Genomic DNA, 16,527 nt, shown 5'->3' with positions numbered 1-16,527 from the left:
TTGTGTCTGATATCACCTGGCTCAGTTGCTTACTTCTGTTTAGTAGCTGCATCTTCCCACTGGTAGGAAATTTCTGATGATCCTGACTCCTGCAAGCCTGTAATAGCATCTGGTACCATTAAGATCCCACACTAGACCATCTGTGTGTATGGATCCAAGGAGCTGGCCAGCTACAACTCAAAGATGTTCCTAAGAAACTCTTCAGAGTACAGATTTTATACACAACACGGTATGGAAAGTGTTAGCATATTGAATGTAATGCAAATCAGCTAGAGATGATTTAAAGTATATAGGAGATTATGAACAAGCAGATGTAAACAAAATGTCATTTTATAGAGGACTTGAGCATCAGTAGGGTTTGGTATCTATGGGTGTCCTGAAACTCCCCCTCCAGACGCTGAGAAAGAACTACTCCATATTTTTCTGAGACCAAGGTTCTCAATCAATGGTCTTTGGTATGGGCTCTTCAGGTATGAGCACACACACCATCCATGAACCTGGACTTCAGCTGCACTTCAGGGCCAGCGTTCTTGTGATAGAACCTTCACTCTGGATCCCAGTTTAGCCACCTCAAACAAATCATAAAGCATGCCAGTCTTAGAAGGGTCTCTCGGGACTCTGAGGCCTGAGAAGGGTTGAACGTTACAGGTGTGAACCGTTAGCCTCAGCCCCAGGCCTTGCCATGGTCAGCTGGGCTCTGAAGAAGTTGCTATTCTCATTTTTGCAAGGGATGGGGATAGTGAGTTCCCCCAGGCCACCTGACAGATGCAGCAGACCTAGATGAGAACACACCATGGGGCTTGGCACACGGGTGCTCTAGAAATACCACGGAAGAGCAAAGGTGAGCATGGAAATTACCAGGACTCCCAAGTCCCAGTTGGACACTCGGCCCTTTCTATGTCTTGAGCTTTTCCACTGTCAGACAGCTCAGCCCTCTCCAAGATGGATTAACTGTTCTCAGGAGGAGCTCATGGTACCCATGGCCCCCAGTCTTCTTGCTAGGTGCCGCTGAGAGGATCTGAGCATACCTGGCTGCCTTTGTTTTTGAATTCAGCCTTCACTCCAGAGCCGGAAACCTACCTCATTCCAAGAGGAGGAAAACAACAGCATTTATCTTGGTATTTTTGAAGGGTTTCAAAACCAATCATCAAGAAAGCATACAAACCCTGCCAAGATGTGTTAACCGTTCTTTCATTCCTCTCCGTAGCTCCCCCACTCCCTCACCTCCCAAAGAACTGGAGGAAACAAAAGCCTGGCTCTGCAGTTTAGGCGATCTGCTACTTCATTAAGGAAGAATAAACGGGCTCCCCTGGGCTCAGAGGCTGCGGCCACATGGAATATCTGATCTCCGTGGCAAGGCTGACTGTAGCTGAGAGAGACACAGAAGATTTCTGGCAGCCTTTGACCAAGGTCACTCTGAAGATTCAGTGACAAATGAGTACCAGACCTCCTGGACCAGGCTGGTCCTTTCTGACTGGGTTGTTCCATGTCACCTTTCTCTAGCAGCGAGCGACCAGCCGATAGGCAATTACATGTGCTAATGCCACAGACACTTCTGCACCAATGCCACACTCCTGCATTTGTTAGAACACATGACCCTCACCCCTTCCCGCTTGTTCTCCTTTAAGACAGGGGAGCCCAGCTCTGACTCAGAACCAGAGGTCCCGAGTCCATCTGACAAGTTCTAAGTTGAATGGCTGGCAGGACAGATCAGCCCTCGTTCAAACGGCTGTGTCTTCAGGTGCATTCTGGAACCCCTCCGAACCCCAGCTTTCTTCTCTGTAAAATGGGACAATGAGTGTGCTTTGCACAGTTGTTGGGGATGGCTACATACACGCTGCAGAGACAATTAGTATAAGATGCAGCATAGGTCTCTGGTGTCTTTGCAGGATGTCAGAATGAAAACATTTTTCTCTGATCCTGCTACCTGCATGAGGAGATGGTAATTCCTGCTTCACAGCATATTAAATGATGAAAAGAAATGGGATTCTACAGAAAAATAGAGACTCTTTTTTATGTATTAATTTTCCCCTAGTTTTTGTAAGTTTACAGCATTTTGTAAATTTTACTTTCTGTCTGTCTATCTATACATGCTAAAGACTGAATCCAGAGCCTTGTTTAGGATAGGCAGGTGCTCACCAATGAGCCACATTTTACACTTATTATTTGGGGAAATCAATGGAATCCTATGCAGTTATCCATCAGTACTCATAGGAGATTGAACCCAGGATCTCCTATAAATAACAAAATCCAAGCTGGGTGGTGGTGGTGCACACCTTTAATCCCAGCACTCAGGAGGCAGATCTCTGCGATTCGAGGTCAGCCTGGTCTACAAGAGCTAGTTCCAGGACAGGCTCCAAAGCTACAGAGAAACCCTGTCTTGAAAAACCAAACCAAACCAAATCAAACCAAACCAAAAAAAAAAAAACCCTAAAAAACAAAAAATAAAGTTCAGAGATGCTGATATCCCTTCTACAAAACAGAACAATATTTGTATAGAGCCTGCATATCGTTTATATACACATTACGTTCTCTGTGGATTATTTATAATACCTGCTATAATGTAGATGTTATATAAAAAGCAATTATGCTCTATTATTTAGGGGAGAGTGACAAAATTGTCTGTACAGGTTTAGTATGAATTCTAATGTGGTCACAAACCAAAGAGATGCCAACATGGACTCTTGGTGTGATTTTCAGAACGACACACGTGGTCATCAGACCTCGCCTTGTGCTGAGTGAAGGGGACAGGGAAGAAGGCCTCTCTGGAGGCTCACATCCAGGCTGTAAAGCTCTGAGAAATAACAGAGCCCCAGAAGAGGGTCCTAGCATCCTCTCATAGACTGGGCAAGGTCTAGGTTGGGAGGGGGCAGGTGGAAATGACATAGCTGGACACAGCTGTCTTCTGACGTCATGGGTGATGCGCCCCAGCATCCCCTATAGGGGATCATTGACTACTCATGTCTTGTATATGAAATGACATAGTCTTTACAGAAAACCTACCCAAATCCTCACACATTGTTAGGGGTTCTGTTGCTGAGAAGAGACACCATGGTTGGCTGCAGCTCTTACTGCAAACAGTGATGCCTGTGGGTGCCTGTGTTTTCTGCTCAGCTCCCGAGTCTTTCACTTAATACCTGTGTGATACTGGGAATTACCCAGTTCCAGGCACGGTGATTTTCTCCTCTGTTTTTTAAGGCACTTGAACATGTTAAAGGCCATCCAAAATTACTAATCAGTACGGTGCGGGGGGGGGGGGTTCCCTCAGTGTTTCAGGGGTTCAGGAGACTTGGGGACATGAGCTAGAGTGACTTCTACTTTGTGAACGCTGTAGCCATGTTTCACATTTATGACCTTGCCCTGTGTTTACACCAACCTGGGGAGGGGGCTGTCATTACTGACTCCATGTTACTCTTGGGTAAATGAAGGTTCAAAGAGGTTAATTAACTAGTGGTGCAATTAATTAGCCATAGCAGAGGCATCTGGACCCAAGCCACGGGACCCTGGGGCCCAGGTTTGTAACTTTTGGGAGTCTCCCGAGAGCATGACTCTCAGTAAGAAACCAGGAAACACCTTACTTTTCTGGTCACCAATGCAAGCTAGAGCTTACGGCAACAAAGAGAGCGGGAGCATAGGACATCACAATCTGGGGATGGTGAGCAGAAGGGGTGGGAATGAGTCTGGTAGCCAGAGGCTGGGCTTCTTTGTCTAAAGCCTTCCCTGGCACCACTTCTGTGCCACAGTGGCTGCCTAGGCTACAGGAGTGGACAGTCATGTTAATCTCATTAGGTCGCTGAAGGGACTAAGGAAGCAGGTTGCTGGTACAAGGGTCCTGTTTCTGGCTACAGCCAGCACATAGTAGATGCTCACACAGTCTCTCCCTGGACATGCTGTTATTCTAGCGACACGGTATGAAGCATGGGCCCCAAAGGCTCAGGTTTCTGACTCAAGAAACCTCAAGGCAGAAACATGCAGTGGCTTGAACTCAGCCCACGGACTAGGCTGCTGGAATTTACATCCTAATGGCTTACCAGGTCAGTTACCCCAGACATGCTGCCTAGTCTACCAGTACCTCAGCTTCCTTATCTGCGAAGTGGGCATAATGGCCACATGCTTCACAGGGCTTGGGGAACACTGCATGGGTACTAATCTATACCAAGCATTTAAAGTCGGGGCTCAGCTTATGGTTAGCGTTGGACACACACTAGCGGTTTTGACTCTGATCAACCCTTTGTGTACTTGGGCTGAGAAGTCATTCTGCGTCTTCATGAGCCAAGGTTTATATGACAGATCCGCAACAACCTTGTGGGCCCCTCCCTCCATTCCCATCAAATCCAGCTAGGACAGAAATCCCTGCCGCTTGGGGTGGAGTACTCCCAAGGGAGGACAGTCTGACATCAGGAGTTGGGAGGAGATCTGAAAATGATACGGTCACCCAGAAAACATTTGAGGGAGTCGGGAAAGTGTGTGTTCTCGAGTTATTTGTTTTTTGGGTCGTTTGCATTTGGATCTGGGCAGGACTCATCTGAAGGAGCTGGCTGATGTATTTGCATTGTTTTTAGATTAAAAAAACAAAAAACAAAAAACAAAAAACCAAACAAGGCCCCTGCAGGAGAGCCCTGGCCAGTTCATGAGTAATTCCCACCTTGCTGGAGGGGAGCCCTGGGGTATAAATCTGAAGCAGTCAAGGAGGCTCATGTCATCCTCAAACTGGAGGGAAGACAGAGGAGGGTGCGCTCCCAGACAGAGATTTTACTCTGCCAAGATTGGTCAGGAAAGTAAGGACGCCAATATTTCACAGAGGGGGACAGAGGGGTAAAGGAAGAGGAACACAAATGGAAGGGTTACCAACAGAGACTAGTCAGAAAGAACAAGACGCTCCGCATCCTGTAATCCACAGGGACCCATACTCCAAAGGATCTGCTAGGAGTTCAGCCGCCACCGCCACTCCCCCTTCCCGTTTGCCATTTCAACCAGCAGCGCGTCAGCAGCAACAGTAACGGTGATACTCGGTGGCAGCAAGGGGGCGGGGGAGTGTAGTGCCTGTATGCCTTGATGGCTGAGATTCACAAGCAAAGCTTGAGACTCTCCGCTCCTTCCCCCAAAGATATCCCCAGGAACCAATCTCACAGTCCCCGCTCCCAGGGTCCCTGCGACTCCCCGTCCCCCGCCCCCCCGCCTGTCGTCCCCCACCCACTCTCCCCCTCCACCTACTTGAGCTGGCGCGGCTCGCAGTCCACGCCTGGTAACAGCAGCCGGGCCGCTTGGCGGACATCGTCGCTGTCCATAGAAAAGCTGCGGCGGTGGCCGGCATGCGCCACCGCCACTCGGATCCACTCCATCAGAGGGGGCAGCACGAGGAAGGGCCTGCGCAGGAGAAGGGAGGCGGGGATGTGTTAGGACCGCCAGGGAATCAGGGCTGCTCAGACCCAGCCCGACTCACGGAGACCCTTATCCCACCCTTATCCTGACTTCCACCCTCACACCCATCCCGTTTCCCTGGAGACCCTGCCTGGAAATTCCTGAGTGCGAGAGCCTTTGGAGACATCCTGACCCCACTGGTGACCCTGGAGCAGACTCTTTGGACTCTCTGGGCCTTGGTTTCCTCATCTGTGAAAGGGGGCTACCGAGGCCACCAAAGGATGCAGTGTTACTCGGCTGTGAGTGCTGTCCCTTCCAGAGATGTGCACGTGGAGACAGATGAGTCACTTCAAGCTCTAGCGCAGGGTCTGGGAGCCAGAGGAAGCCAATGGACACCTGGTATTACTTCATACTGCCAGCCCAATCCAAGGCCCTCTCGGCCCTCTCCCTTCCCATCCCTGCCAGGCTTGTTGACTTCCTTCTGGCCTCAGTTCTGTGCTAGCACCGGGCTATGGAAAGGCACAGAGCATCTGCCAAAGCCGGATGGGAGTCAGACACAGTTCACCTTCACAAGCAAGACTGCTGGGGCCCAGGAACAGCCAGCAAGGCTGGACTCGGGGACATTGCACACATCCCAGACACCGTGGGTGCCAATGGGTGCACTGTGTGCCATGGGGACCCAGTTGTGGCAAGTGTAGCTTTCTAAGTGGATTTGAGCCTGCCTTCCGTTTCATCCATGGACTATATAGTCGATTTTCACATTTGTATCCTGGAGTGTGGGAAAATACTTGCGTCCCCTTTCAGAATTTAGTTGGGATAGTATGAGGCTGGGCCTTGGTAATTTTTAAAACCTCCCATGTGTTTTTAATGTGTACCCCAGCTCCCTGGATGGCTTGTTAAAATGCAGATTGCTGCTCCCACCTGCAGCAGTTTTGATTTGCTGAATTAGGAGAGGAACCTGGGAAATGGCATTTTCAATCAGTTCCTGCTACTAAGGTGGCTGGCCTAGGAATGTCACTCAAAGAACTGCTCTGAGTCACTGAAGGAGGGATTGAGAATGGCCTGGCTGGGGAGGGTACCAAGAGGCAGGCTCCTTGGCCTGTCCCCAGATAATAAGTGCAGAGAGCTTGTGGACACAGTCTGAGGCATGGGAGAGATGACCCAGCAGGTAAAGTCACTTGCTGCCAAACTTGATGACAAGAGCTTCATCCCGAGGACTCTCCCACATGGTGGAAGCAGAGGACCCAGTCCTGAAAGTTGTCCTCTGGCCTCTACATGACGCACACCGTGGCATTGTGCACCCTCATAAATAAATGCAATTAATTTAAAAAATAAACATAAATTGAATAAGCACTTCCCAGGCTTCTCATTTTAAGTGGACCATACTTTGAGAATGGTATCATGTGGACCTATAGATTTCCTGCCTCTTGGCAAGGCATGGAGGCCACCAAAGCAAGAGTGCCTGGGGTGTCAGATTTAAGGAAGCAGGATCCTACAGCCACAGGAATGCAAAAAGCGTTTACAAGGCATCTGCTCCCTCTCACAGTACTGATGTCACGAGCTTCCCACCAGGCTTTGGTGCCAGATCCCAGTTTTCCTAGAGTCAGACTACTGACATGATGTTAAAAATTACGACTCAATCTTTTACTCTCATCTCGGTTAACCATGATCATGACATGTTCTAAATGTTTACTGATGTTAAGGAACCTTCCCGGCCCGGGATCCGAAGATTTTCAGAACTAAGAGTCAGACCTAAGTTGTTTGTTTACACAGTCTCTCTGCTGCTATCCCATATGATCTCACCGTTCTCTCGTTCTGCTTCCCAGCATGCACTCTGTTACCCAGAATGCACCCGCTACTCCAGGGGTGCTGATCTGGTCTTGGGTCTTTGAAGGCATGTCATGTTCATTTTCTACCACGCAGCTCAGGCCTCTGTGCGTAAGGTCCCCATCTCTTCAGAAGTCTGCATCCTATTTAACCTTTGCCACAGTTCAAGTCCTGCCCTCCCTAAACACTTGTCCTGATAATTGTGCCACACACACCACCGCCATGTGGCTCCCACTTGGAAGGACTTTACTCCTTCCACAGATGCCTCCTTAGCATGTTAATTCCATCCGTGCAGAGACCTGAGCTGTTCAATTCACTGCTCCTACGTCTGCTGCAGGACAGTGTCTAGCAGGCTGGAAGCCCTCAGTGTCTGTTCATGAAACTGAACTCATGAAACATGAAGACTCACCAATTTCTTACTGACTGATACTAAGAAAATCAAGTTTCTGGTCCTGGGACCCGGAGGTCAGACTCTCAGGGAATTTCTGTCTGCATCCACCTACTACTTAACCTGTTTCTCTCATTCTCCCCATCTCTCCATCACCTAAACTGAATCAGGCACTCAATAAACACACCGACTTGAAATCGAATTGGATCCCACTGTCTCCAGAGGAAGCGGGGTTTATTTCAATCCCTGTGTCTCAGTCACTGCTGGAAACCAGTCCCAAGTGCTCAGAGAACTCCCCCAGGTGTTCTCAGGCTTCTCAGAGGTGAACCCCCTCCTGTCTTTGCTCACTGGTCCCCAAGCCTGGTCCCTCGTGGATGGAGTCTCCATTATAAATCTATTCTGGTGCGGCTGCCTTTCACGCTGGAGGCTGGAGCATAGAGTGTGCCTGCTGAATACCAAAGAGGGGCCCTGCCACTTCCAAGTTGCTTCTCTACCAAGCCAGCCGACCAGCCCAGAATAAAAATTCTCAGACCCAGAAGTTCAGCCCTCCTCTGGAATTTCCTATGTTCCTATTCTTTCAACACCACCTCCTCCTGTCATCCCACACCAGCAGTTTATAAGCTCTTGAATTCCTTGCCAGCAACTCATCTAAAAAACCTTATCTTGTCTGCTCAAAGGGGACAAAGTCATATTATTTGAGATGCTTTCTTTGAAAGAGATAGTGATGGGAAGGAAATTTAGGGTTTTGAGTCAAGTGGTGTAGAGAATGCTCAGGAAAAATTATGGCATCTCTCTCTCTCTCTCTCTCTCTCTCTCTCTCTCTCTCTCTCTGTGTGTGTGTGTGTGTGTGTGTGTGCACATGTGGAGGCCAAAGAAAACCACTGGTGGTGCTTCCCAGAGGTCATCCACTCACTTTTTTTTTTTTTGTTGTTGTTGTTGTTTTGTTTTTTGAGGCAAAGTCTGTTACTGGGATCTGGGCCTCTCTCTGATCCAGGTAGGCTAGTATTACAAGCATGCACCATTATGCCTGGATCTTTGTTTATTTATTTATTTTCTTAAAATCCTGGGGCACTGAATTCAGGTGTCCATGCTTGTAAAGAAAATGCTTAACTCCAGCTATCACCCAGCCCTCTTCCTGCACATTTTAAAGAGGATCGTGATTCACTGGGGCCCCTTGCTTTATTTAAAGGCAATCAGTTAAAACCAAGAGCCCGTGGAGGAAATGGTGACATCTTCAGAGGCTCCCGAGATTCATGTCAATGCGGATGGGGTGGGAGCAATAGAGCAGAGTTGGGTTTTGGACATCTGTATTCTCAGCCTGCTTTCCCGGCTGTTCTGGAACACAGCAAAGTCATGAACTAAGCATCCTGGATGAACAGGGGAGGGGGTGGTTCACTCAAACAGTGCTGTGGTCCTCATTGTAGCTTCAGGCAATGTACATGGAGTGGGGCAAAGACTCTGAAAGGGAAGAGAAAGCCTGGATGGGCTTCTGCAGGCTCAAGCCAGCAGGTCAGCTCAGGAAAGTCATCATAGCCAAGATCTAGGGAGGATGACATGCACAGATGCAGCCCCTCCCTGAAACCATGAAGAGATCTGTTGACAACGTGAAGGCCAGGGACTGTGGTTGGTGATCCGTCAGCACCAAATTCCAGTGCTGGGTCTGTCATGAACTCACCTGTGACTTTGGCTCTGGCTAATGCCATTTTAGCCCTTAGTATCATTTGGAAAGTGGGGTGGGTTCAGGTGAGACTGTTTAATTTGTGGGCTGGCAGCCACCTCTGTGAATGGCCAGATAGTAAGTGTGTTAGGCTTCATGGGCCATATGGTCTCTGATGCAGCTAATTATCTCGTTCTAATAATCTCTGCCCCCATAGTGAGACAGCATCTACAAAACCAAATGAATGCAGTTAGCTATTTCAATAAAACTTTTTTTGATATCTGGTCATTGTTGGCCAACACTGGTCTGTTTAGTTCTTTTTGATTCTAAAGGTCATTGATTCTTTTGGAAGAGTGAGTTGCCTGGGAACTGAGAAAGGGTCAGATCTATGGTCAGGGGAAGATGTAGAGAAGTCCATTAAGGTGTTAGTGACATGGACAGGATGCTTAAAATATTGGAAGATGGGGATTCTCCCATATAGAATCACACTCTGGCATTATCACACAGGGTCTGAGTTTGGATATCTGGACTCCAGAATACTAAGGGTGTAATTCTGAGGGAGTTTTTGCATATGTATGTAGGAGTAATGTGTGCATATGTGTGTGTGTGTGTGTGTGTGTGTGTGTGTGTGTGTGTGTGTGTGTAGAGTAGTGCAGATGCGTGTGAAGGTGAAGTCCCAAGGTTGGCTTCAGGCATCTTCCTTGTTTGCTTCCACCTTATATTTTGAGGCAAGGTCTCTTGTTGAACCTGGAGCTCTCCAGTCTGCTCTAAAAATTCCCTGCTCACCTTTCACACATTAGAATTACAGGCAGATCATGCCCACCCAGATATTCATTCATTCTATCTATCTATCTATCTATCTATCTATCTATCTATCTATCTATCTATCTATCAGACAGGATGTTATAGTTTAGCCCAGGCTGACCTGGAATCTAGACCAGGCTAGCTCCAAACTTACAGAGCTCCCATCTGCCTCTGCCTCTTGAGCACTGGCATTAAAGGCATGTGCCCCCCACATCTGGCTTCCTATTGGTTCTTTAAGTAGGTATTCTGGGGAATCTGATCTCTGATCCTGAGAATTATATAGCAAGCACTTTATCTGCTCATTCACCTCTCTAGAGTTCCATTGTGTTGTACGTGGCCTCCACATCTGCAGCCATAATTTTAGAGTAGCCACAGGGAACACAGAGTGTTACTATAAGAAAGGATCAAATGAGATCACATATGCACCCTGACATGTGAACTCAGTGGCTGTGGCTATAGTTTTCATCACCAACATCATCTTCAGCCTCCCTCATCTGTCTCTTTGCTGGAGGAAAATGTGTTGCCACTTGGAGCTGCTCAGAGGGCTGCCCCCGCCTTCTCTTCACATGGAAGCAAGCATCTGTGGTTGCTACAGCTCTCCGTCGTTAAGCCTTGTGGCCCTGACTTTTTGTTCTTGCTATTTGCTGAGACTTTCTCAGACTGGAGAGGAGTTTCAGTGTTTGACTATGGTTTAGGAAGCTCGCAGTTCCAGCGATACAGGGAACGGAGAAAAAGCAGCTCACAGGTCATAGATTAGTTTCTATAGCAATCACCACACAATCTTGCTGTATCTTTGGACACCAGGAAGATGGTAAAAAGAAGAGGTAGACTGGTTACTATGGTGACAGGTCCTACTGTGCAAGGTGTGGCTGGCCTGCCAATAGAGTGGTTGTTGGAATTAACATTTAAATCTATTTATGCTGAGTGAGCCAGTTGCCTTCCATAACATGGAAGGACCTCACTACTCCTGAGGCAAAGGGATTCTGTCTCTGAACCCTTAGACTTGGCTATATCACCAAATATCTCCAGGCCTTCTGCCTATAGTTAAGTCTTTCCCTGTGAGTATGCACATGTGCGTTCATGTGCACACACATCTAGGGTATATCAAAGTTTCCAGAGAAACAGAATCAAAAGGACATGTGTATAATTGACAGATCAATGTGTCATCTCTCTATTGATTTGTCAATGAATCTATTACTTCATCCATCCATGTATCAATTTACCTACTGATCTGTCCAACCATCAATCCAATTTGTCTACCTATCTATTCATCTATTATCTACTTCTACCTATATATCTATCACTTTGTCACTCAGTTTGTAAATAAGTCAGTCAGTCCATCCATCCATCCATCCATCCATCCATCCATCCATCCATCCATCCACACATCCATCCATCCATCCATCCATCCATCCATCCATCCATGCATCCATCCATTCATCCATCCATCTATACATCCATCCATCCATCCATCCATCCATCCATCTATACATCCGTCCGTCCGTCCGTCCATCCATCCATCTATTCATCCATCCATCTACACATCCATCCATCCATCCACCCACCCATCCATCCACTCTTCCATCCTTCCATCTATCCAACTTTTTAATGAGCTATTGATATTTCCACCCATCTATCCATCCATTCTCTCTTCATGTTATTGGTTCTACCTCTTGGGGAGACTCTGAGTAATACACACCAGCAATGAGGTTTAATTGTATGCAGATGCCCTTGTCCTTTTGAATCATTGACCCAAAGTCTCATCATCATATGTGATTGTCTGAGGCCTGGAGGAAGTGTGGAAAGGAGGTTAATGCAGAGGACCACTTTGCAACATCCTAAGCGTGCAGGCACACCACTTGAAGACCATGAGACAAAGGCATCATGGGTGGTGGCAATGCTTTCAGGGAAAAGTAGACATTTTGTGCCCAGAGGACAAGAGGGAAAGCCAGCCCCAATTATGGTGATTACATAAATCAGCTGGAATGGAGCAGGAACTAAGGGGCATGAAGCAAGGCAATAACTTCTGCTAGTGGTACCCCGGGGCAGGCGTGACATACCATAGAACGCTTGCTGGCCTTCTTCTCAAGCATGCTGAGGACGGAGACTTGGAAGGCTTAAGAGCTGTAAGCAGAGTGCTAAGGTACAAGTGTGTAGGGCAGAGCAAAAACACTACCTGAAGAAGGGTCTCCACTTGCTCACAAACCACTGTAAGTGGTACAACATCCATCTTATCCTCGCTACTCCTGCTGCCCAGGGATGTGGCTCCGTCACTCATTTTCCTGTTGTCCCACAACTTGACCCTCTTCCTTTGTATTTAAGCACCCTTCAGCATTTAAGCACTCAACTTTCTCTCTCTCTCTCTCTCTCTCTCTCTCTCTCTCTCTCTCTCTCTCTGTTTTTCAAGAGAGGGTTCCTCTGTGTAGCCCTGGCTGTCCCTCAACTGGCCATGTAGACTAGGCTGGCCTCCACCTGCCTCTGCCTCCCTTCTACAGAGACCAGTCCCCTGCTTCTTAGTTAACCCCCTATCCTGACCTTGTAGGTATTTTCTGACATCTACCATAGGCTGAGGACTCTGTTCTTGCTAGCAGTAGGATGTCTGACCCACACTGTCTCACACACAGATCTGTGGGAATAAACAAACTAGCATGTGCCTTTGTTCTCCGGAGAGCTGGCTACACCCTATCCTGACACGTTAGGATGCTGGACCTCTGGGATGAGAACTTGATCACTGCCTACAGGGTAGGGCAATAATGGGGCCTAGGATATAAATGACCCTGAAAAATGCCCACAACTTCAGAAGTAGGGAGCCACCCACTTTGTGGTAGTCTACTACAGATCCCCCCATCGCACACAAGCATGCACGCATGCACACACACACACACACACACAAACACACACACACTCACACATGATAGGCAAGGCAAGGGTAGCTTAGAATGCCAGTCACACTGTGTTCTCTGATATCCTGGCCACTGGGCCTTCAGGAAGATGGCATTCTGGTTCCCTTGCCATAAACATGTGAACTGTCATTACGCTGCCATTGGCAGTTAGAAAGGAGAAGTTATATAGATTTTTTTTCAGCTCTGACTCACAAGAACCCCACTATCGAAACACAGGCTTGGGGAATGAATTCCACAGCCCCTGGTGCTACCACAGGAAACCCAATATGTCTCCAGAAGCATGCTAGACCAGGCTGTGTTATTAGGTAGCTGTGCAATTGGGAATCTATTCCACTTCTCTGGGCCTCAGTGACTTCACAGGCAGAGTTTAAAGATTGTGGCACCGTCACTTCTAGCTTATAATAGCCACATAACTGTGTTGAAAGAAAGAAAACCTAAATACTGGGATGAAGAACTCAGAAAGAAAACCGGTGAGGGTGGTTTCCAGCAGAACTCTGCTCAGTGAAACTTTCTGTACTGCTGATGTTCACATCGATGCTGTCCAGGATGGCAGACCCTGGCCATGTGTGGCTACCAAGCACATAATATGCGGGTAGTGAGATACAGAGCCAACATTTTAATTAGTTTATGTAGCTGTGTACAGGTGATGGATACCCTCAGGATCTTTTGGGGCCAGGGTGATTTCAAACAGAGGTAAGGAGAAGAAGGCGACAGCCAATGTCATGCTATTGTTCTTTGACTTTGTCTTTTCCTGATAATGAACATTGCTATTACTAAAATCTTCATCGTCACCATGACCACCATCACCACCACCATCATCTTTATCATCTTTACCTTCACTATCACCACCATCATCAGCATCACCATGACCACTATCACAAACCATCATCACCACTATCACCACCATTACCACCACCATCACCACCACCATCAATCATCACCATTATCTTCATTACCACTATCACAAACCATCATCACTACAATCACCACCTATCATCACCACCATTGTCCTTATCATCATCATTATCATGATCATGAATTGTTAACACTTCCCACTGTTCTTGTTTTTGTTTTAATCTTGAATGAGTGTTTGCCTGCATGTATGTATGGTACCACATGTATCCCTGGTGCCCACAAACCCAGAAGAGGGCACTGGATCCCCTGGAATTAGAATTAGAAGTGATCGTGAGCTGCCATATGAACGCAGGGAATAAAACCCAGGTTCCCTGAAAGATCAACAAATACTCTTAATCCATTTCTCCAGCCCCCATCCTCTGTCTCTTGAGAGCTTCTGATGCTCCAGGCTTGGCGCACACCAGCTCAGTGCGCGTGATTTCATTTAATCACAGAAATAGCAGAGGGTGATGATGATTGCTCTCCCTGCTTTGCAAATGAGTGAGCTGGTGTGAGGTGAGTGAGCCTCTAATGGGCACAGGCAGACACAGCTGTCAGGCAGAGCTGGGGTTTGATTGCAAGAGGACCAGAAATCACAGCCCATGGGTGAATCATCTTTCTAGTGTTTCTCTAAAGACCAGGGCAAGGCTGACCAGGATGCTGAGCACTTGGACTCTGGTTGCTCATCTGGGACATAGGAGGCTGAGTCACAGTACCCCCAAGTAGGTAAAGGTCATGGACCCTATGTCTGTACATTATACAGAACCTCATTTTTGTATAGTAAATGCTGTTGTTGTTTTATGCCTGTGACCACGACTTAGAGAAACTCTAGATGCTCTGGGCACAGTATGCTTATTTCCCTAGACCCATTCCTTGACTGGGTTATGGGATTCAGACCAACAGGAAGGTCTGAGGCTACCAGCCCTGGACTGAATGGCCAAGTTCTGATACCCAATGTGAGGAGTTACTTTATACACATAAGAGTATATTTTTCTCTGTGTGAAAGTTTAAATGAGATGGTGAGAAGATAATGTGCGCTTCCCCTTTGTGCCTTGCTGGTCAGAAATCTCAAAGCTAAAACTTAGAAGAGATTTTTCTGATTGATCACCACTCTTCTGTGTTCTAAATGATTCTCTCTCTCTCTCTTTCTCCCCCATCCTCATGTGTGTGTATCTACCCCCAACTCTGCGTTTGTGTTTATGTCTGTGTGCGTGGATGTGTGTCTTTTTAATCACCATATGTGTGTGATGTGTGTATGTAATTGTGTGTATGCAGGCATATGTACATACACATGTGTGAAGGCCATTGACCACCTTGGGTCCTGTTCCACAGATGTTACTGCTTTGTTCTTTGAGATGGGATTTCTCATTGACTTGTTGCTCTGCTAAGCTAGGCTCTCTGGTCAATGAGCCCCAGAGATCTCCTGTTTCTCCCTCCCTGGTGTCGGAACTACAAGTATGTGACAGCATGTCCTACTTTTGTATGTGGGTTCTGGGGAACTGAACTCTGACCCTCATGTTTGTATAGCAAACATTTACTGATAGCCGTCTCTGCAGCCCAACATACCTGTAAACTCTTTCTTTTTCATATGTCTTTCTATAACTAACTCACACTGTGAGTCTAATTCAAGCCCCTTCTAGAACTGGCTTTTAGTCAGAAAGGATGGATGATTGAACAGACTTCATTGGGTTCAGATGAACTGAAGCCCTAGCACAAACTGAGTTGATGATAAAAACGAAGACATTCCCGTGTAGAATGAGGAGCCTTACTGGAGAGGCAGCTGATGACAATGAGATAAAGCTTCCCATTAGGAAGAAAAATTAAATGGGGAGTGCAGAGGAAGGAGGGGAAGAGAAGTCCCCCAGGAGGCTTCAAAACCCCAGGAGTGGGACAGGAGAAGCAGTGTTATTCCTGAAGGGAACAGTCGTGTGGCCACTGAGTAAATCAATGGATCGTTGAGAAGAAAACGTCTTTGTGGTTTGCTTCTTAGATGACATGTGGCCCACTGTATGTAGTGTTGGGCATGGGATGTGGGTGGCAGAACTCAGGAGGCAGCATACAACTTCAACCAGGGACTGTTTTTCAGTGGAACACTGGTTCTGGACAGGAGAGACCTGCATGGTTGGCTGGGACTCTAGGGACACCCTGTCCTCATCAAAGTATACCATGTACTTGTATATAAAAAAGTCCATTGTTTATGTGCAATTAATGTGTGCTAATAAAACATAAAAAGTTGTCACAAACTCTTACACATTTAGAATCAGGAAAAAACAATTAACAAAGACACCACCACCCACAAGACTTGGGTTCTACCATTAAAATGTTTGCCACAAATCACAGTACCACAGCCTGCCTGAAGGGGGCCTCCTACTCACATATGCTCTGTGCTCCTTGGACTGGGCAGGTGTTTCACTCTAAATCCTGAAACTACCTTCTCATTGTGCCTTTTGATTTCTAGCCTCTTGGTTTCACTACATGTGTTCTTTTCATTTCTGGGATGTGTCATGCTTAAATCTGAGTCTACAATCTACCTCATGCCCCCACTTTCTAGGCACACTCATTCTCCTCTTGGATCCTGGCATACTAACCTATTTCTCTTGAGCATGGACTTGTGAGGGTGGTTCTTGCTACCTTCCCGCTCTGGTGCTACACACACAGGAATTGGGTTTGCACAGGGGTTGAATAGAAATCAC

At 47.2% G+C, this 16,527-nt stretch overlaps 1 protein-coding gene across 3 annotated transcripts in view; it reads right to left on the bottom strand.

Annotated features, from left to right (window-relative positions):
• The window catches only part of Abtb3 (ankyrin repeat and BTB domain containing 3), a 245,625-nt gene that overhangs the window by 53,320 nt on the left and 175,778 nt on the right, over positions 1–16,527 (bottom strand). For all 3 annotated transcript variants that reach the window (XM_050145663.1, XM_050145665.1, XM_050145664.1), the window contains exon 4: positions 5,215–5,367. In XM_050145663.1, coding sequence (XP_050001620.1) covers positions 5,215–5,367 — 153 coding nt within the window. The remainder of the gene's footprint in view (positions 1–5,214; positions 5,368–16,527) is intronic.

Source organism: Alexandromys fortis, unplaced genomic scaffold (assembly GCF_014885135.2).
Source record: "Alexandromys fortis isolate MF-2015 unplaced genomic scaffold, M_Fortis_MF-2015_v1.1 scaffold_50, whole genome shotgun sequence".
NCBI lineage: Eukaryota > Metazoa > Chordata > Mammalia > Rodentia > Cricetidae > Alexandromys > Alexandromys fortis.
The sequence above is the reverse complement of the archived record's forward strand: the minus strand, read 5'-3'. Positions and strand labels throughout refer to the sequence as shown.